Here is a 21,212-nt window from a genome sequence, read left to right as displayed (position 1 = left end):
TATTTCTGAAGCTTTACTCCAAGTGCAACACTGCCATCCTGCTAAACTCACACCTTAGGCCCACAGTACTGGCATCAAATCCAAAAAATCTACTTAAGCCAAGAGTCCCTGAACCGTACGGGGAGTTGTTTCAGTTGTCATCAGATGTATTAAGTATCACCTCTCACACTCGGTCAAGGGGCTGCAAATCACTTCCTCACCGCAGAGGGGCCAGTTCAGTTGTGGATTACTGGAGAATACTTACGGCTTTAGCAAAGACCCCCATCAGCTCCGGGAACTGGTGTGTGAGGAGTGCAAGCATCGCTGTGAAGGAGCACAAGCCGGCTGTGAAGAGGATGAAGAAAGGTAGCTCTTTCTTGGGGTAAACGGACACTTCGTGGAACACTGGGTACACAGGGGCGACGGGGAGACCAGGTTAGAGTAAAATATGCAACCGTTTCAGCCCAGCATTTCCAGAGATAAACTAATCCTTAGTGATTAGTGCAACCACTAGCACTGACAAACTTTTTTTTGTCTGCAGCAGTACATCATAGCATAAGATACAAGAGCAGAAAATGTAGTTCTTCCATCCAAGTGCTGCAGTACGTTTATATCTAATATGAATTGATTTTGATTAAGAATGCAAAATGCCTTACACGGCAGCAACTCCCTGTCTGCGGTCTCTGTGCAGATGGGATACGGGTAGAAGAGGTGACCTTTCTCCAGAGGATAAGGAATCATTCGAAAAGCTGAGGAAAGAACAAAAACATTCACACACACATCATGTGATCGACAATCCAACTGTTAGCCTTACACAAAGGAATTAAACAATGCATTTCCATGAATTCAGCTCATTAGAAGCATTAGTTTTATTTAATGTTGTGATTCATCCTACAACACATGCTAGTCGCTAAATAGCACGTCTGAAAGCAAACTTATTAAGCCACTGAACCAGGGAATGACGGCCCAAAATGAAAAACTAAGAAGCAGCAGCAGCAGGTGATCAGTACTTACTCCCTTCCCAGGTACAGTGGAGGAGATTTAAAGCGCCTTCCACCCTTTTCCAGTGATGCAGATGAAAGAACGCATATGCTATTGCTTCACTGTCCCCCCTCTTTAAAATGTGCTCCGGCGGCAGTATTAGACTTTTCATTTCTAAGAGGTACTGCAAAGGGAAAAACAAAAGTTAGTTCTGGTAATTGCAAATCCTGAAAATAAACTTCCTAACCCCCACACACAAATTACACCCCTCAGCATTCCATGAACGTCATGTTCCAAAACTCATCTTGATGCAGGATGTCACCAGACATAACAAAACAACAAAAGACTGACAGGATGGGTTCACTTCCTCAGTGTGACAGTACAGTATGTCTTTCATGGCAGGCACTGGTTTGATTAATGAGGGATACAGTGGTGCGTCTCTTGCTTTCTCCCTGCCGCACTCACTTTCGGTACATGTGGGTTAAACTCTACAGCTCTGTGTATGGCTTCTACAGCATTCATTTCCGCAGTACTCAGACCTCGCCTAGATGCTGCCTCTGGAGAGAACCTGAAAGAGATGCTGGGTTGAGCACAGAGCTGGTCTCAGGAACACAACACACACAACCCACCATTCAGAAAACCTCCTCAAGCCTCTACAGCATCATTAAATCAATCTCTGGCCTGGTATCCTTATCTCCCACCATTGGAAATGGATTTTAGAAAAGTCACCCCCCCCCCCCCCTAACCGACTAAATGTATTCCATTATAATATGTTGATGGGAGATTTATGAGGACATTTATCACAGTCTGTAGGAAACATGCTTTCAACTCAGGAGTTGATGTGTGTGAGGAACTTCCATTTTTAAACGGGTATACTTACTTGTCTGACACAGCCCTGGCTTTAAGGAGGGCTGCTGTGTAACATATTGTTGCTGATTTGGGTAAACTAATATCTGTTGAAATAAACAGAAGGTAGTATGAGTGTAAATCCCACGACGTTTGTACAGGATACTGGACATCACTCTGGAGAAAACTAGTAGCTGATACTGCTGCCTTTCCCAAAAACTCAGATGTGGCTACAGCAAAACTATTTTCTCCTGAGGTGAGGAATGGTACTTTCATAACATTTTAAAAGATTACTACAACCAGAAAATATGCATCTGCACACAAGAAACACAAGGTATTCTAATCAAAACGTCTCAGAAAATGGGAATATTTATTGAAAGTGCTCAAGACCACTAGAGGGCACAATTTCTACTCTGGACAGTTATTGTAGTGTTGGTGCCATGCTCCACATAATTTGAAGGCTTAAAAGGAGAGTAACAGACTTGGAATCAGATACATAAAAAAACAGATGCAACCTGGTACCATTAATTATGGTTAACTTCAAAGATGACTTCTATCATGTATATAAAAAAGTGCCATTTGATATCAGTAATTATGAAAAAAAAAACCTCCTTGATTAATAATATGGGTTAAAAAGCAGGTGGCTCTTGTGTGACATCCTCAAATACAATAAATCAAAAGGCATTTCTTCAGTTTTACAAAACTGAAAACAGCTTTTCCTTCATAAGAGCACAGTCTGTTAAGGCATTAACATTTTGTCTTAGTCACATGATTCAAGATTTGATGTCACTGGGGAATTTAAGCTAGTGGTGACACCAGCAGTAAGAAGCCTGCTCAGCAGTTGACAGAATTGTGCCTTATTAAAAGCTTACTGAGCCAAAGTCAGATCCCTATACCCCCACAGGAACAGAATAAAAAGGATGTCCAACAAACGCATAACTATCGCATCTTGTCATACACATCTTTGATGTTACAAGGCACATGCATCTCCACATGGTGGAACTGTGGCTTTATAATAAAAGGGATTTGCTGTAGTCTAATTGATATTCTCTCTTTTTATGCTGCTTATTCAAAAATTCCCTTTGCATAGACGCATTCTGTTTGCGCCAGGGTTTGATTGTGTGGTTTGACTGCTGGCACTGACATCTCTCTACAGGACAGCAGTTTTAACACAGCCTTTTAAAATTCAAAGTACACCTGTTGGGCATTCTCTTAATAAGGAAGATTGCTGTACAAAATCCACACAGATTGCTGGGAATCAGCTGACTCGGTTCACATGCTGGTAAATAAGTCGTGACAGTAGAGGTGGTTATAACAGCTGACAGTTTAAAGTCATTTTATGTCTGAATACAAATTACACACAAACCCAACACAGGAATTGTTCAATGAATACATTAACCAAAACTGAATTGCAATTCAGCTGTACAGCTTTAGAAGACTATTCTCTACTGTCATGGTTTTTTAAACCAGCATGTAAACACAGTTCATTCAATTCCACGTATGCTGGAAATGCATTCAGCTCCCCTGTGCCCCTTGCTTACCGTCATATTTTGCTAAAACTGCTTGTACATCGGCGTAGGCCTGCAGCTCCAGTAAGGCCTCCAGGAGGTTTTCATGGATATTGAACATACTGAGGAGAGGGAACTCCTTCATTAACTGGAAAACATACAACTGTTGTTACATGTAGTACCTCACAGGATTAACCCAGTTTGAAAACAACAACTTCAATAGCCTCTGTAGCCCTACTGTCTTAAATACAGATCAAGCACCAATCGAGTCTGATTTTTGTCTGCAATGGAAATGTTAGAGATAGTTTTAAAGCAGCCCCAAGTAAATACAGTTGGTGTTATTTTAAAATCAGAAGGACTTTTGGATTGAACACTTTATCCCTTTAGTCAATGTCTATCACCACTGACTTCAAACAACAGTAACCTGAGCTTCACACAGACCAGAAAACTACTATTATACATGTTTTTAGATGGTACTGATAATTATAATACTGGAAATGCAAACAACCACCAGTAGCTTGTTTTCTTATTCATGCTAGTGGAAACCAGCAACAAAGTTGCCACAGACAGACACAGGAGAGTACAGGTGAGAGGCAGCCATCTTTTTGTTTTCCTAGTTTCAAACCAGCCTTAATTGAAGTTAATCTTGTCTGTAGTTTTGCCTTAATTTAAGTCAATTCAGTTCAGCTGCTGAGTTGGTGAAAGTAAATAGGTTGAAGGAAAGGTGATCAAGTCAAGGACTAGCAGGATTTCAGTTAAGTGAGTTGTGCCAGGTGGATCCAGTTGGAGGCAGTTAGGTGTGAATTGGCAGCAGGTAAAAAAAATAAATTTAAAACTTTCAAAATTTAGAAGCATGTGGCCACTACAGTGTCATGTTTTCAGAATGATTGCCTTCCTGGATGAACTCATCCAAGAAGATTTCATTTGTGAACGTTGTCGGCAGGTTGAAATCCTCGAGATCAGGGTCCATGATCTGAGGCTCAGCTTGTCGATCTGCGCTGTATTAGGGATATAGAAGAATTGGTCAATCAGCCCATGAGAGAGATGGTGTGCAGCCTAAACCTAGGAGAGTTGAGACCTTAGAGCAGGACAGCGTAGAGAACTGCTGGGTTACAGTAGGTCGTAAACACAGAAAAGGGTGCGCACAACCCCTAGAGACACCCCAAGAGCTTGAATTGCCCAACAGGTTCCAACTGCTGAACACCGAGTTGGACAGTGACAGCTCAGAGGGTGATGGGGGGGGCAGTTGAGCACCAGAGCACCAGAGCACCATGGTGCCCACTCCCCCCCAGAACAGGGAGGTAGTTATAGTAGGAGATTCAATTCTTAGAGGCGTAGATCACACAGTGTGTTCTAGTGATGATGAGACCCGCATGGTATCTTGCCTGCCTGGTCCACATTGGAACCAATGACATAGGAAAAGGTAGGACAGAGGTTCTGCAAGACAAATTTAAAGAGTTAGGAAAGAAACTAAAGAGCAGAAACTCCACGGTGGTTTTCTACATAATTCTTCTGTTACCACGTGCCAGGCCAGGGAGACAGGCAGAGATTAGAAAGTTTAACACATGGTTGAAATCTTGGTGTAGGGAAGAGGGGTTTAGGTTTTTTCTCCTGGGATAGATGGCACCTGTACAAACTGGATGGTCTACATCTAAACACAAGGGGAGCTAATGCATTGGGAGAGTGTATGTGCAGAGTAATTGAGAATCTTTTAAACTAGGGACAAGGGGAGCAGTGAGCTCTGACAATGGGAGATGTCCCACTAAAGAAAGAAAATGAAGGGAAACTGCTAGTAGGAAAATCCTGAAATGTTTGTACCTCAATGCCAGGAGTATAAGGAACAAGATGTTAGACCTGGAAGCCACAGTGCTGACGTGTGACTATGATGTTGTAGGAGTGACAGAAACATGGCTTTCAGAAAATAATGAATACAAGTTGATAGGATACACACAGTTTATGAGGGACAGGAAAAATCTAAAGGGGGTGGGGTAGCATTATATGTCAAAAATGACTGAGGCAGAAGAACTCAAATTAGATCCTAGTAACGAAACAATCTTTGTGGGTTAAACTTTTGAATAAAAGATCCAGAGGATTAGTGGTAGGGATTTGTTACAGCTATTCACTCAAATATTCAGAAAGATGCTGCATTGTACAGTATAATCAGGACTGCATGTAGCAAGGATGTGGCTGTTATAATGGGGCATTTCAATTTCCCAAACAGACTGGGAAAGCCCAGTTGGGACTACAGAAACAGAAATAGAAATGGTTGAGATGGTAAATGACTCAATTTGTCAGGGAACCAACCAGAGAGAGCGCATGTATTTATTTGATCTTTTCAAATGATCAAGATAGAGTCAGAGGGACACTAGTTAGAGAACCAATGACAAACTGTGATCACAATATGGCTTTGATGCACCCAAGTCTAAAACAATGGTCTACAATTTTAGAAAAGCAAACCCTGAAGGTATGAGGCAGCACTTAGAATAGTTAGACTGGAGCACACTGGATACAGATTCATTTGAAAATGGATGGGCATATTTTAAGAATATACTACTTGAGGCTCAGGAGAAATTTGTACCAAAACTTAGCAAATTGAGGAACAAAAAACACTGTCCAAAATGGTTTAATAGAAGTATGCAAAAAAAGAGAAAATGTATAGTGCATACAAAAGGGATAGAGATTAAACAAAATACATAGAATATGTTGAGCTGCAAAGAGATCTTAAGAAAGGGATCAGGAAAGCAAAAAGGGAAATAGAAAGAAACAGCTCTTGGAGCTAAAACCAATGCAAAGAGTTCAGCAAGAGGTTAATAAAGGAGGAAGTGAAACTGAAAAAGGGCAAAAATGGAAGTATTTCAGAAAACGAACAAGATGTGGCAAATGTTCTAAATGAGTATTTCACAGAGGTTTTTACAAAAGAAAAAACAGATGACATGCCACAGGTTGACAATCAGTCCAGTCAAACCCTAAGAGAGATCAGGATAAATGAGGAGGAGGTACTAAAGGGACTAGCAGAATTAAAAACAAACAAATCACCTGGGCCAGATGGGATATTTCCAACAGTACTTAAAGAAATGAGGGGAATTATTTATAGGCCGCTAACTCTAATATTCCAAATGACACTTAGAACAGGGGATGTGCCAACTGACTGGAAGACAGCAAATGTCATACCAATCCACAAGAAAGGGGACAAAACTGAGCCAGGAAATTACAGACCAATCAGTCTCACCTGCATCACTTGTAAAATGTTGGAAAAAATGATTAGACAGAAAATAGAGGAGCATCTTAATGAAACCATATTCTTGGAGATAATCAACATGGGTTTAGACGAGGCAGATCATGTCTTACTAATTTATTATAATATTTTGAATATGCAACTGCAGCTGTAGATCACGTGAAAGCATATGATATGATATACTTAGATTTCCATAAAGCTTTTGATAAGGTTCCACACCAAAGACTGATCCTCAAATTGGAAGCTGTAGGCATTCAGGGTAATGTAAGTAGGTGGATTATGAACTGGTTGATGTCTAGGAAACAGAGGGTGTCGATTAGAGGAGTCGCTTCTAACTGGAGTGAGGTTGTTAGTGGAGTTCCACAGGGATCAGTACTAGGGACTTTGCTTTTTCTAATCTATATTAATGATCTGGACTCTGGGATAGTTAGCAAACTTGTCAAATTTGCAGATGATACTAAAATAGGTGGCTCAGCAGATACAATCTCAGCAGCACAGGCTGTTCAAAGGGACTTAGATAATAAAATCTAGTATATATAGTATATAAGCCAATTTTGGGGTCATCTGGTTAGGGACTATTCTGTGAATTGGTCTGCTTCATCCATTCCCATCACTGGTTTGTCATTGTGGAAACCCTGAGCATGAAAATAGCACAATACAGCTCGTTTAGGGCAACGTCAACTTGCTGGAAATGCTTGAGCTTTTGGTCACATGTTATTTATACACAGAAAGGTCTATCAGAGCCAAAGTATCTGGCCACAAACAAGACTGGCCACGGTCTATCATTTAGCGATGTCAACAGGATGGAAATCAAGACAAAGACCTCATCACAATCCAATCCCAACCCTTATCCCAGTAATTATTTCTTCCTTTTTCCCCTCCAGTGTTACTCTGACCATGCAGACTGCAAAGGACATTTTTAATATATATTTTTTTGTTGCTTTAACAAGTAGAAATACACTATACAATGTTTAAAATGACAGGTGTGTCCTCCGTGAGCCTGTTCTTCAAAGACAGGCAGGCCCTACACTAGGAGGCTCTCCTGCACCGTTATTCAATTAAAAAGCCCTCCCTGACCCCACCCCCATGGGAATACTTACATCTCTCATCGTTTTCACTGCTTCTCTTGTTCTTCCCAGTTTCCTGGCACACATTGCTAATCGCCTCTTAATGTAAACCAATACATTTGTATCCCTTCCTGAAAAAGAGAATTGCACCACTTCATCTGCACAGGATTGAGCATTAAGAGGAGTGAGAACCACACTGCTTTTGGAAAGTACATGGCTGTACAAATTGTGTATTTAGCAATAAGAAATGGTGGGGGTTAGGGTTATATACGAGATGTATAGTTCAATTGTAGCAGTGTACTCACTGTGCTGTGCTTCATACTGGGCCCCATGGTTCTGCAACTGCTGACTGCGTCTATAGCAGCCCTCCCCCACCTTCAGCGCCTGTTTGAAGAGCTTCTCGGCTTCCACGATCGTGGTGGCCTCCTCTTCCGCCAGGAGGATGTAAGCAGTGGCACAGCTATGGCAATACCAAATCAATATACACATTGTACATCGAAACAAACAAGCAAACACCTCCCTCCACTCCCGGCAGCTCCATTCCAGACAATACTGGAACATCTAACCTCCAAGAAATCCACTACAGAGAAACTACAAAACAAACAGGGAAACTAAACCAGAAACAATACTTTACTGTAGGAAACTAACCTAACCTGTGATGACATGTCAGGGTGAGACTGGAGGTTGTAACAAATCTGAACAATTGGCAGACTAGTCAGAACAAACTAAGCAAACGGTCAGCACACTCCGGGCTGTCTGGATTTGAAGCAGATCATATTTTGTGTGTGCAATGAATGTGTTCCACAGGGTGGGAAACCTATTATTGACCCTGCCCCCCCCCCCCATTATAATGACATCATATCAACCAAATATTTAGCTACCTCCAAGCAAAACTATCAGGTATTGGCAACATTGTGAATTGCTTTGGATAAATGCTCAACAGTGACTTACTCATCGAGCTCCAGGGCTTCGTGTGCTGCCGAGATCCGAGCCTGCGGATTTCTCTCTCTCCAGGCCTTCTGCATTACTGTGAACACAAGAAACACCTTCAGAAACTCCTCTCAATCACAGATTTACCTTCATTCCTTGACCTCCACGCAGCAGTACTGTGCATTATGTGCCAATATGTGTTTGCTGCATTTTGATCTTAGTAGCTTCACATTAAAAGATTAATAGGAATGCAATGGTACAAAATGTCCCATTTTTGGATTTTTATCGTGCCCCACCCATTCTCCTGGTGCAGAATCTGCAGCTGTTCCCCAGGCCTGTACCATCCCGTCCCCTTCCCACCCCACCCGGCCCCATGAACCCAGGCAGTGGAGAGTACTGAATGAATAATATCAAGAAGAGTGTGGATCCACTGGGGCCAGGGGAGAGTGTGTGGAGGTTGCCAGAGTATTGGGTGATTATCTTCTGATAACATGGACGTGGGCCCAGGCATCTCCTTCTCAAAGTGGACAGAATAATTAACTAAAACACTCAAGTCGATCTATACTTCTTTCTCCTTTTAAAAAATTACCACTTTCCAGATTCTCATGTATTTTACTATGTGCAGTTGTGGCTCTCACCTTTTTTAGCATTTTAAATTAATTGCACACGTACAATCAAATCAAGCAATCAATAAATAATTTGCCCATTTCCATAGCCTTCTGGGATGTTTAGTTGGCAATTTACACCTTTAAAGGCAAAACAAACTTGAAAAGAGGTGTCCCAGCAAATACATCCAGACTAAAAGACCTGTAAGCAATTATGCATATTAATTTGTTGTTGTTTTTTCCACACATTTTGTTTTTGGGTGCCTTCACTTTCTTAGTGTAATGAACCTTGATGGGGCCTGAGCTATGCACTGGAGAAAAGATTGAAAAGCCTTGGCACAACCTCAGCAGACAGCGTGCACCATGTGTCACTTGCAGTCACTGTCAGAACATGCCTGTAGACATCATGAGCTGCACTATCTTTATTACCTGGCCAAATGTTAAGACTTCATGTTTTCAGGTCACCCATGCTCAAGTCTGATCAATAGCATTAACTCTTTAGATTACACAGAAGAACAAACATGACAATTCAACAGAGTGCCTTCCAGATGATAAGCATGTCATTTTACTGGCTCTTACTAGCATCAGCGGGCCTTAAGTGATCCGAGTCACACGTGAAGAATGTCTGATGATCCTGTGCTGAAAGATTCATATCGTAGTATGTGAGAGGCTCTCTGCCAGTCACCCATGTGTACCTGAGGGAAACACAAAGACATGATTGCTACTGATATTATACCAAATACCTCCCTCTGATAATTCCTAACACTGAAAACAAAGTACAAATCTGCCTTTTATACTACAGCTTGATAAACACGTGAGTATGTGAAGATGGCATGACCTACAATCTCTAATGCGTGTAACCCCTGAAACCAGAAAAGGCTGATGTACAATAGTAATACCTGAGGGAGTAGAGGAGGATGGGTAATGCCAAGAACTTATAAATTTTTTCATCTGTCATCTAACTTCAAAATAATTTTATAAAAGGAAGGTCCGTATTTTAGTAAAATATACGTTTTTTTGGTATTCACTTACGCAGAACTGCTTTTCAATAGTGCAATAAACAAAAAAGATTAGTAACTGAACCACAAGTGTTTTAACAACCTATGACAAAAAATGCAATTCTGCTGAACTGGGTGTCGGCATGACAAAGTAGAATATATATACATAGTTTGATACATTACAGAAAAATTAGTCAAATACTAATGATTTCAATAGAATAAGGCTCTATTCAACACAAACTCACCGGTTATATTCTGCTCCTCTGAATAAATTGAGTGGATTCCTCCACACTTTACATTCTGTAATTGGAATGAAATCATAATTATGCGATAAAGAGAAAATAAAATACATGAAAACAGTGGGGAACAACAGGAGAGTGTTTGCGATGTATCCAATAAGGATACAAGTACAACTCAGTCTTCAATCAACCACTAATATCTGCATCTGCGTACCTGAACAGAAAATGTTCTTTTAAGAAGCACTATGATGAATTTGTCTCATTAATGTAATGACAATTCAATGTCCTCCTGCTCCTGCTTGAAAAGTAATAAAACTAGGGGAAATTATGCATTTCGTCTTCCAAATGACCTTAGGTTATCTGCAAATTGCATACATTGGTTTGGGTGACAGCTCCTTCATCAATATACTTTGCAAAACATTTTTTATAGACAAGGAAAGCAACTTTATTAGTGAACAAATGGATGAAAGTGAAGATGTTTAAACCATAATAATTCTTCCAAAGTTCTGCCCTGTAGAAAACATCTGAAATGACTTTGAAGGTGTTGGTTATAGCAAGAGGCCTAATGCCCAGTTTCCACTGGCCGACATGTCCGGACACTTAGATGAGTGTTTCCGGTTATCTATCTGCTGCCAGATGTGTACGTAAGCATCCATCACCACTGAGGAAACGCTTCTCTTCAGCTGCAACGTGCACTTGACTTGAGACAGACAGGGAAGAGATCAGATACATTGTGTCGGAAGATATAATCTCAAGTGCGTGTGCGATCACGAAGAAATTGCAGTTTTATTAGCAGCATGGAGTGAAATCCACGTACAGAAAAAATTTAATGTTTACTGCTTACAGTTCATATCCGAGTATTAAAAACTTAGATTTCACAGGACCCTTGTGCAGTGCCGTGACTAGTCAAAAATAAACTGAAGGATAATAATCGGATCGGTAGCAGCTGATTTTATTAATATTTTATGAACAACTGGATGGTGTTTCAGGCTGTCGTTTTGTGGATGGTGTGCAGGTCTGTTGTATAACAGCCCCGCAGAGAAAATCAGTATGAAGGCGAACATGATTCAGTTAACGTGTGCCCATTTACAAGTTAAATGAATGAATGAATGAATGAATGAATGAATGAATGAATAAATAAATACAGCAGATCTGGGTTTCCCTCTAAAACATTAAGGACTGGTTTAATAAACTCCATAAATGCCATAACTGAAACATGCACACTTTAGTTAAATTATAACCTGCTATATTGCAGCTGCTGTTACTGTATTATTAATCGTGAAACGTGTGTATTTTGTTTCAACTGTAACTTGCCCTGGATAAGGACGTCTGCTAAATAAATAAAAAATAATAATACGGCAAAAAGTATTGTTTGCAGTTATAAATCTGTAGTAAGAGTAATAAGTTAAGGGAGTCAAGTTGTGCCATTTAAAATACATATCTACTAGCACATATCTTGATGATTACAATAATAACTAATAAATAGCAAATATTTATTTTATTGTTGCACATGGAAACGTTTTCACATTTAGTCAGTTCTAATATCTGTTAACAGAAACGTGTATTTATTACACTGTCTCCAATCATGTAAAGCATAAAGAATAAAATAGACACAAAAGTCCTCTCCGCGTCAGGCTGTGTCGCTCACAAGTGTTGATCTCTGTCTGTTTTTAACACAAACACAAACCAAACCCACAGTCGCTGCTCCTCCCATCAGAGGGACGGACTTCACAGCGGCCTCGTTTTACAGAAACAGCTCTGGACGCATACGGACGCTTAAGCCAGTGGAACTGAGACATTATGGAGGCGATTATGAGGCATTATTGTTATTATTTGTATCTAGTATTCTGAAAACAAAACACCGTATTCTCCTGTGTATTCCACTGCCTGGACACCGAGTCTGCACTCAGCACAGGAGCTTATTAGCTTGTCCCATTATATTCATTGACACACACGTGAGCCACAAGGTTAATATGAAGAACGGCCATGGTTTCACTCGCAGTAAAAGGCCCTAACAGGAAAAGCCTGTCATATCCCTGACAAACAAATTAAGCAATAACAAATTATATTGTAAAAGGCCACACCGGTTATCATCAAACATTGTAGCTGTTTGCTTTTTCATTATGAATACTTGTAACTGAGGTTAATCTCATGTTAAGCCCTTTTTAAAGGCTACTGGGGCTGAGATTTCCTTTGCTCTAAAACAAACAGAAATGTGGATTTAAAGCTGACTAAGAGAGGCTGATCTGATCCCTTGTATCATTATCCTCACTATGTAACATGTGCTGAAGCCAAAGCTGATATTATGGCTTAATTAAACCACTTGGAGTGACTACTTAACCATAATTATAGGGCCAAAGACTAATTATAGTACACTTCATGTACTGTGTGTCCTTATTAGAGGAATACTGGGTTTAATGGGAATAAGGTTTATTTAATGGTTTAAGGCATCCAAATATCCACCCTTCCAGGCCATTGCAACAAGCTTGGTAATTGTTCAATTAATTGACAATACAATTTTATTAAAGCAGGTGTTTGTACCAAAAGCTTTCCACAATAATGCATGACAAGGAACAATAAATCAAATAACCCTGTCCTATACCTTAATGAATATAGATTCAAACAAATGCAAAAAAAATGCATTACTCTTACCTGACACACTTTGTCGATTTGAATCGGATTCTCCATTACTAGTGTTGGAGTTGGTGGGAGACGTGTTATCCACTCCTCCCAACAGAGGGCGCAAGTGACTCACAGAGACCTGCTCAATGAAGGACGTGCCATACTTCCGAAAATACCACCATTCAAATATCTGAAAGAAAACAACGAGAGGGTATCGATTTTACATGGGAATTAACTAATTTATACTCTGAAATTAAGCTTTGCATCTTATCAGGTCTCAATGCAAGTCTTAATCCAGAATTTATTCAGGCACCTAATGCAGTTCCCGGTGCTGTACGAGAATGGCCTACATTTGTCTTGATGACTAATTCATTTGAGATTCAAATAAATAGGTAGCAGTTTACATAGATTAAGAACTGGGCAGATAAAACCTGATAATTAAGGATATAACCAAACCATGGTCGGCTAAATGCACCTGATGGAAACTACGTCACTACGTGGGGTGAGAAGAAATGTAAGCTTGTGTTTTTTGTAGTGAAGCTCTCGGGAAACCCATTTTACTGTTCTGAGCTAGTGTCCCAGCACAAAATATATAACATTTTCTAGAACATTGTTGGATGATGACTCTTCTATAGACCTAGAAGAGGACTTGTTTAGTTGGTCTTACTATACAGTATCAATTTGTATTTTTATAGCGCTTCATTGGCAGCCGCACTCTTCCCTGTCCTCAGTGAGTCCGTATTTTAATTGTTATTCATGTGGAAATGTGCACCGCACAGATCCATGGGGCCAGGGAGAAGACTGTGCAAAGTTGGAAGACAGCTGCAGACTATGTTAAGGTATTGATCCGACTTTGTTTATCCTCATTCGAGTTACTATTACCCCATTCACACAAACAATTGCAGGCAGGTCTGTGTGAATGGAGCAGGAACAAAGTCAGCGTGCAGTCCTTGCGTGTCGATGCAGCGCGTCAAGGTTAAGCCGCTGCTGACCGAGAACTTGTGAGCGTAACGAGAAACGCACCAATGGCGGAGGTGGAAAATGATATAGTCGCAGCAATTCTGCGTGTTATTGATGAACCAACAGGTTGGCGTATGTAATGCTAACTATTGTCACACGTCAGAAGTTATGTACCAATAAATAATACAAAATATATTATCTTTACACAGGCAAACATGTTACCCCCCACACTGCGTTCATATAAAACAAACTCGTTTGGGTTGGTTTGCTGTGACACTATCAGTCGGCGCTGCTGCTCACTGTCTGTGTACAAACGGTCAGCTCGTCACTCGGGCTCGTTTTGCTCATTCACTCCGTGTTTTCTCAGGACTCAGATCATATTGCAATACTCAAGTGAGCTTGGTTCCTTTTGTATTAATAAAACACCAGCTATTTACATTTTATACGATTAGTGCATATAAGAAATGGCAGCATAACACATACAATAACAAATACAGTTGACTACATTGTATTGTTTACTGTATATTTCCTATACACGTGTAAATTTGAATTTGTAAATTGCATTAGGCTTTGAATTGTACTGCAGTTTTGACCTTTGAATTGCTCTTATTTGTAAGTCTGCCAATACATAAATAATGATGGCAATAAAGTTACTACATGTAGTCTAACACATTTGAGTACTTCTGATACAACCAAATAATACACGGGCGCGTTCACGTTGTGTAGGATGTGCGCAGATCTGACAGCAAAGCGATTAATTTTCATAATATATGACAGCAGTGTGAATAGTGACACATCCAGCTGTATTAAACACACTGTATGCAGTTACTGAACACAACAATAGGCTGCTATATTTGTGAATATTATAATCAGTGTTGCGCTGCCGAATGGTGATTGTTTTGCCTGTATAAAAATATACAATAACACAGTAGTATGACATCTCCTAAATATCCATCTTGGAGTATTTTACTGCTGCTGCCATATCTTTAACCCGGGAGATTATCGCACTTGTACAGGTCCAGCTCTTCTCTCCGGATCCGCGGCTTCTGCAGCGGCTCGGCCCCAGGGCAACAGCGCTCTTGCCGGCAGTCTGTTTTCTGTGTGAATGGGTCCTTGCCGGCAATTTCCCGCCATTCAAACCCAGTGTGAATGGAAGGCAACAGGAAAAAAGCAGGCAAACGTTGCCAGCAATTTGGCGGCATTTCAGTGTGAATGGGGCTTATGATGAAATTTTGGAAAAAATTTAAAATGGGGGATAAAGGTCCTTTATTGATTTTGTTGTGCTGTAAAAATCCCTTCTGTCACTCTTCATACCTGTAGCTCCTCTCCCTGCACAGACATGGTAACCTGCTCTTCCCTCCCTAGTCCTACAACTTTAGCTGCTTTTTAAAATATTACAGAACACTAATTTATTGATGGAAAGGCAGTTGGGGCAGTTTAAGAAAACACTTGACACATTTGATACATTTTACTGTAAAATGTGTTTCACCAGTATACTACTAACCTATACCACTGTAATATCTTAATTAGGGCTGCAATGATTAGTCGACTTATTCGACTAGTAAAATAGTCAACTTCTATTTCAGCCGTCGAATAGTCATTTAGCTACGTTGCCTCTATCTTAGCCATTCTTAATAATATCCTTGATCTTAGCCCATTCACCTAATATCCTTGGTCCACATTCCTAGCTCTGTGTGAGAACAAAGGTTTGATTCCAAACTGCAGTAGGTGGCAGTAATGCATCACTTGGTTTGTCACCCACCTGTATGAGCCTCAATGGAAAAATATATGTCTGAACCTGCACGTCGCAGCCAGCCACCGCACACAAAAAAAAAAAAAAAAAACAGGCGAAAGCATCGAAATTGTGTATTTAAGAAAAAGAATGATAGCCGTACTGTGCTTTGTGGACTGTGTGAATCAGAATTAGCTTTCCAAAAGAGCACATACGACAAGCATGAGCACTTGAAACAAAACAAAACGCATGGTAAATTTTTGAAACATTGCTGGTAATAGGGCAACTTTGGTGTTAATTATGAAATTGCGCAGAAGAAAGTGTTACATTTGCTGTGCTTGCCTCTGTGCTTCTATCATGCTAATCTATGCAAAATTCTATTTCCAAAATTCAACATACCTATACATGCACGTAATCCTACAGCTACACAAATTTGCCAGTTTTCTCATTGGAAATAGGTAAATTTCAAAATATCACTGTCCTGATCACAAAAGCAAAGTTTGGGGGGAATAATAGCCATTTTCTATACTTTTGAGGCATAAGCAATTGGGAAACAACACTTACTACCCAGGAACAAAAATTGTGTTACATAGTGTTATTCTGTAGCAGGGAGTATGTAACAGGGGCAGCTTCAATGGCAAAATAACAGTAAGAGCTGACACTTATTTACTCAAATTAGGGCTGCCACAAACTACTATTTTGGTAATCGGCTAATCTGTCGATTACTACTTCCATTAATTAGTTAAAAAAAATCCTGCATTAAATGCAAGTTTTTTTGTTTGTTTGTTTAAATCAACACATTCTCACAATTATTCTTTAGTAATAACAACTAGTTGTCACTTTCACAGTGAGAGCTCTGTTCATAGATAAACAATATAATGTATATTAAAGCACCAAAGTGGCATACTCCTCAGTCACAAATATACATTGAATTTCAGTATTTCAGTATTTCATAATTCGCATCAGATCTAGATTTTGACGCTGGTTTTTGTTTCAAAAAATATATTATGAGGTATTTTAGAGTTGATGGTCTAAAAGTACATTTGATTCAAGGTACAGTTGCTTATAAAATATCCCAGGGCCTGGATTGGTGTTTAAATGTTTCTAGCTAATTAAACAATTAGACCAATTAAGACATTGACGAGTCTGTTGGAATGAAAACCAGCAAACACACGGCCCTCCAGGGAATGAGTTTGAGACCACTGGTCTAGACTGTTCACAAATGGTGCTTCTTATGGAGGGGGCAATCCTCCCATCAGCACAGGATTCCAGTTTGATTGAATTGCCTGTAATCCACAGCTAAACATGGCAGTCTGTGTTAAAAAAGCTTTGTGTAAAAGGAGAAGAATTCTGGACACCCTGAGCTCCAGTTGTGTTATGCTCAACATTTACAGAAGTAATATACATGTGAATTGTAATGTTGAAGTGCTCTGGGTAACCTTGCAAAAGGCACTATACCAAATACAATAATTGATTGATTAATTAATAATATGTAAATAATATGTAATATGTAAATAATGTAAGTAAGTAAAGCCCAGCTCCACAAAGCACCTACTGTGGCACTGCCTGGTTTGGTTTCCTCAATTAACAGGTGTTGTTTCTGACTTGGGTGTTGACGGGGTTATTAATTTTTAATATCTATTGTGAGATGCTTTAACCACAAATTAGATGGGGAATACGCCTTTCAGCATTAGCAGCAAAGTGTTGTGCACACGAGGAGTGTGAGGGCACAGAGGGTATGGAGAGACACAGAGATATTAAACTGCTCTGGCAAAGTCAAGTTACACTGATATCCCAATGGTAATAGCCTCCTCTCATGGATGTACTGCACACCTAGCTATGATCAAAGCTAAATGAGTACATTTTCTTTAAAATTCTCTCAACATTAGCCGATCCCTCTCTCACCACTCCAATTCATACTCTAGCTTATTTTTCTTCACCTATTATTTATTTCTTAGTACTTGGGTAACTGTCTTCCCCTATCAAATGCAGTGAAATATAGATAGCAGATGTGCAAAGTAAGAATTATTATAATTGTTCTTGGATTTGTAAATTCATCTCTTAAGAGAACATTTGTAGGCACAGCAAGTAATGTATATGTGTTCATGTATATGTAGTTTATGTATGGTTTTGCTCATGTTTATGTACAGAAGTTGTGTATGAAATGTGAAAACAATTGGGGATCATTGCGATTCCTCGTATACAAAGAATATGCCCGACAAAAATATTCAATATAATAAATCATATATTGCAAGATACATTTTATCAAGCCCCAATGAGATCTGTTTAAGACACCCCGATTAAAGTTACAGTCAGAAAAAACATAACAAAAATGGGGGTATAGATGGAAATATCATACCAGTGCTTTCTATACTAAAGGTTGGGAAAAAAGTGAGAAACTTGCAAGTCAAAAGGAAATAAATCCCCACAGAGTGACAAGACTGTCTTTGCTGTCAAGGTCAAGACAAAATGAAAGTAAGAGCTCCAGATATGTTGCAGCAGGACAGATTTAATGTTTATGTTGGATATGTTGGCAGGGGTGGGGAGGGGAGGGGAGGGCCGGGCCTCCACGAACACAATCAATAAAAGCTTTTCGGGCAAGAATATCTCCAAAACTTCTGCACCCTAGCAATTCGGTCATATAAGTCAAAATGTCATTTGCTGCTATGATGGGAGAGCACAATATGGGCGAGAACAGCAAAAGAATTTAAAGAGGAAAAAGTATCTTCGGCCCACTGTGAGACATTGACAAGAAAGAATTAGGTTTGGGTGATCGCCTTCCTATGCTGGTGATCATTCTCTGACAGCATGCAACAGGAAATTAATGGAGAAATAATCTGAAGCCTGCCGTTTTCAAATTCAAATGCAGGAAAGCTTTTTTACCAAGATAGGGATTCCAAGCTCGAAACATAGCTTGTGAAAAGCCATCCAGGGGGAATAAGTACAACTCTGCTATAAACAGAAGCCTTTGTACAAGTGCACCTGTGGGATGGACAAAGTTCCTGGATGATGAAAAAAACTAAAAGCCACTGGCAAGATGTGAAACAGATGGTTTCAAATATGGAAGCAGGACAATTGCAAATTGGTGTGTAGTATGACAAGAAGATTGGTAGTAATTATAAACCTAAAGGGAGGCCTCACTTAATTTAAACAATTCCACAAAAAAAGGGAAGAGAACACACATTGCAAAAGGTATGCATACATAACGTACTACAAAATCCAATCACTTCACTTAGAGTTGTGTATCGTAAGAGATTAAAAAAAAAAAAAAAAAAAAATCTGTTCTGGGTAAATTGGTTTAAACCTTGCAACAAGAAATTGTGATCTTGTGGAAACTGTTGTAAGGCAAATCGGTGCGACAGCAATACAATCCTTTAATACATAAAATGTGCTGGACAATGCAATGGCCATTTTACAGCATTTTATAATAGTGAGAGAGAGAGAGAAAACACTTACCAATATAAGCCCAGATATTAAAGAGGATGTTCCTGTCAGGGCAACATAAAATTTGGGGGTCAGCGTATTCAGAAACATGCTCACTGTGGGAGGAAAAGAAGAGAGAAAAGGAGACAAACGGTGCCATTTTAATCAATGGTCTAAAAATGGCCAAAGTTAAGGCAAGCACCATAAAAACACAACAACAACAAAATATAAAACTGTTGATAAATGTTCTACTTTGTTCATACAGTGCAGTTCCAATTGGGGTTGCCACTTCTGGTCAGATGTGATAATGGAGGTTTAATCATAGAATGAAAGCTTGACCCAATTCAAATCAGAAAATTATATGCAAAAAGGCATGGTTTTAAATCTAAATTTAGTTTACATTTTCAAGTGTGTTATACTTTACGTAAACATTTTTTTGTTTTTTAAATGCCACAATGTGAAGTGCAAAAGCAATTTACAATGAACAGCACAATATAGTAAATTGCAAATCAAATGCAATATACCACTAAGATGCCTTGCCCAATATTTGCCCATACAAAAGTAAGATATCCAGCCCTAGCAAACAAAAAAATCTCTGAAAAACCACAACTCAGTAGAGAAATGCAGCATTTACCCTAATGGATGTCTGTGTTGCCTGGGAAACCCTAATCCATGCAAAATCCAAAGTCTAACTCATCTGAACTCTAAAGAATGCTAGTAACAGAAAGTGCAATTTTATACTTCAAACCGCTATATGAAAATAACATCCAACTTAATATTCTGCAGACTTCTAGCTTCATTGAACCTTTTCACCCTGGAACAGAGGAGACTACATGGGGACTTGATTCAAGTCTTCAAAATAATGAAAGGCATCGACCACATGAAACCAGAGGAGCTTTTCCAGATCAGCAGGGACACACGGACCCGGGGACACAAATGGAAATTGGGCTTCAAGGCATTCAAGATGGAAAACAGGAGACACTTCTTCATACAGAGAGTCATCACAAACTGGAACAAACTCAACAGCGATGTGGTTGAAGCTGAAAATTTGGGAACATTTATAAATAGAATGAATAGTATCCTTGGATTACTTGGTTATTAATGGACACCAAACGAGCACGATGGGTTGAATGGCCTCCTCTCATTTGTAAACTTTCTTATGTTCTTATCTCAACAGAGACCAATACAACAACCTATAGCCAAAAAGACTACAACCTCATTCTATTACAATTTAATCTAAATTCTGAGGAGAAAAGGTCTTTAAAACACTCAATGAGCCAATCTTGGACACAATGTGTTACAACCAAAATGTATTTTTGTAGATGTTCTCTTGTCCAGCTCGGATGTACAATTTGCATTAGAATAATTTTAGAGTTCCCCATTTATTTTAAAGCACCATTTGTGGAGAAGCCGTCACTAATGCTATAAGCTGTCTGCTAAACTGCTTCCCTGGACACCACAGATCTGCATAGTCCAGAATAAATCCTCAACTTGGATTACACACCCCCCAGTTGCAAAACAGTAGTTACAACTGACATGATGTTTTCTCTCTCTAACTACCAGTTAGGAACCAAAGGAAAAGAAAAGGGGGAGAAAATATTTCAAATCAGTTACACCAAAAATTCTTATGTTAATACAGTAAACACAATTCAAGAAAGTCATAGTTGCCATTTGTTTCTAATATTTTTTGTATGACACTTATGGACCAAAACACCCAGTGATTGATGGCTTCTGCCATTACTACAGTCACAGGGGATTTTAGCTGGATGTATAAGGGGTTAAATTATAGCATTAACTGCTTTAGCACCATAGGGATACATTTAAAAAATGTAATCTTCAATTAAACTGTGAAACTTGCTTGTTAATGGAGATTGTACAGCTGTGGAGGGAGAATTGCAGGTTTCTAAAGCTGTGATGTGACTCAAAGTAAATTAATCTTTCTAGTGGGCAAATTTCTTATTGAGATTATCTTAATTGTTGAAGTAGTACTATACAAAGTGTAAAAATCTATAAGAAAAAGCATAAGAATAAGGAAAGTTGTTTCAGACTACATCAGACAGTCTCATGGCAAAGTGTAATCCTGTGTT

The 21,212-nt window shown here is 39.4% G+C and overlaps 1 protein-coding gene across 6 annotated transcripts in view; it reads right to left on the bottom strand.

The window, feature by feature from the left end:
• The window catches only part of LOC136750244 (suppressor of tumorigenicity 7 protein homolog), a 56,713-nt gene that overhangs the window by 1,836 nt on the left and 33,665 nt on the right, over nt 1–21,212 (bottom strand). For 4 of the 6 annotated variants that reach the window (XM_066705154.1, XM_066705152.1, XM_066705150.1 and 1 more), the window contains 13 exons: nt 19,159–19,241; nt 13,041–13,200; nt 10,395–10,449; nt 9,731–9,846; nt 8,568–8,643; nt 7,922–8,076; nt 7,650–7,747; nt 3,348–3,477; nt 1,841–1,913; nt 1,426–1,528; nt 994–1,144; nt 636–728; nt 245–384 (listed from right to left, as the gene is read on the bottom strand). In XM_066705154.1, coding sequence (XP_066561251.1) covers nt 245–384; nt 636–728; nt 994–1,144; nt 1,426–1,528; nt 1,841–1,913; nt 3,348–3,477; nt 7,650–7,747; nt 7,922–8,076; nt 8,568–8,643; nt 9,731–9,846; nt 10,395–10,449; nt 13,041–13,200; nt 19,159–19,241 — 1,433 coding nt within the window. The remainder of the gene's footprint in view (nt 1–244; nt 385–635; nt 729–993; nt 1,145–1,425; nt 1,529–1,840; nt 1,914–3,347; nt 3,478–7,649; nt 7,748–7,921; nt 8,077–8,567; nt 8,644–9,730; nt 9,847–10,394; nt 10,450–13,040; nt 13,201–19,158; nt 19,242–21,212) is intronic. The other 2 variants (XM_066705153.1, XM_066705151.1) reach the window with 1 other exon arrangement.

The sequence above is a fragment of the Amia ocellicauda genome, chromosome 5 (genome assembly GCF_036373705.1).
Source record: "Amia ocellicauda isolate fAmiCal2 chromosome 5, fAmiCal2.hap1, whole genome shotgun sequence".
Lineage (NCBI taxonomy): Eukaryota > Metazoa > Chordata > Actinopteri > Amiiformes > Amiidae > Amia > Amia ocellicauda.
Note: the sequence above shows the minus strand (reverse complement) of the source record. Positions and strands in the feature narration are given on the sequence as shown.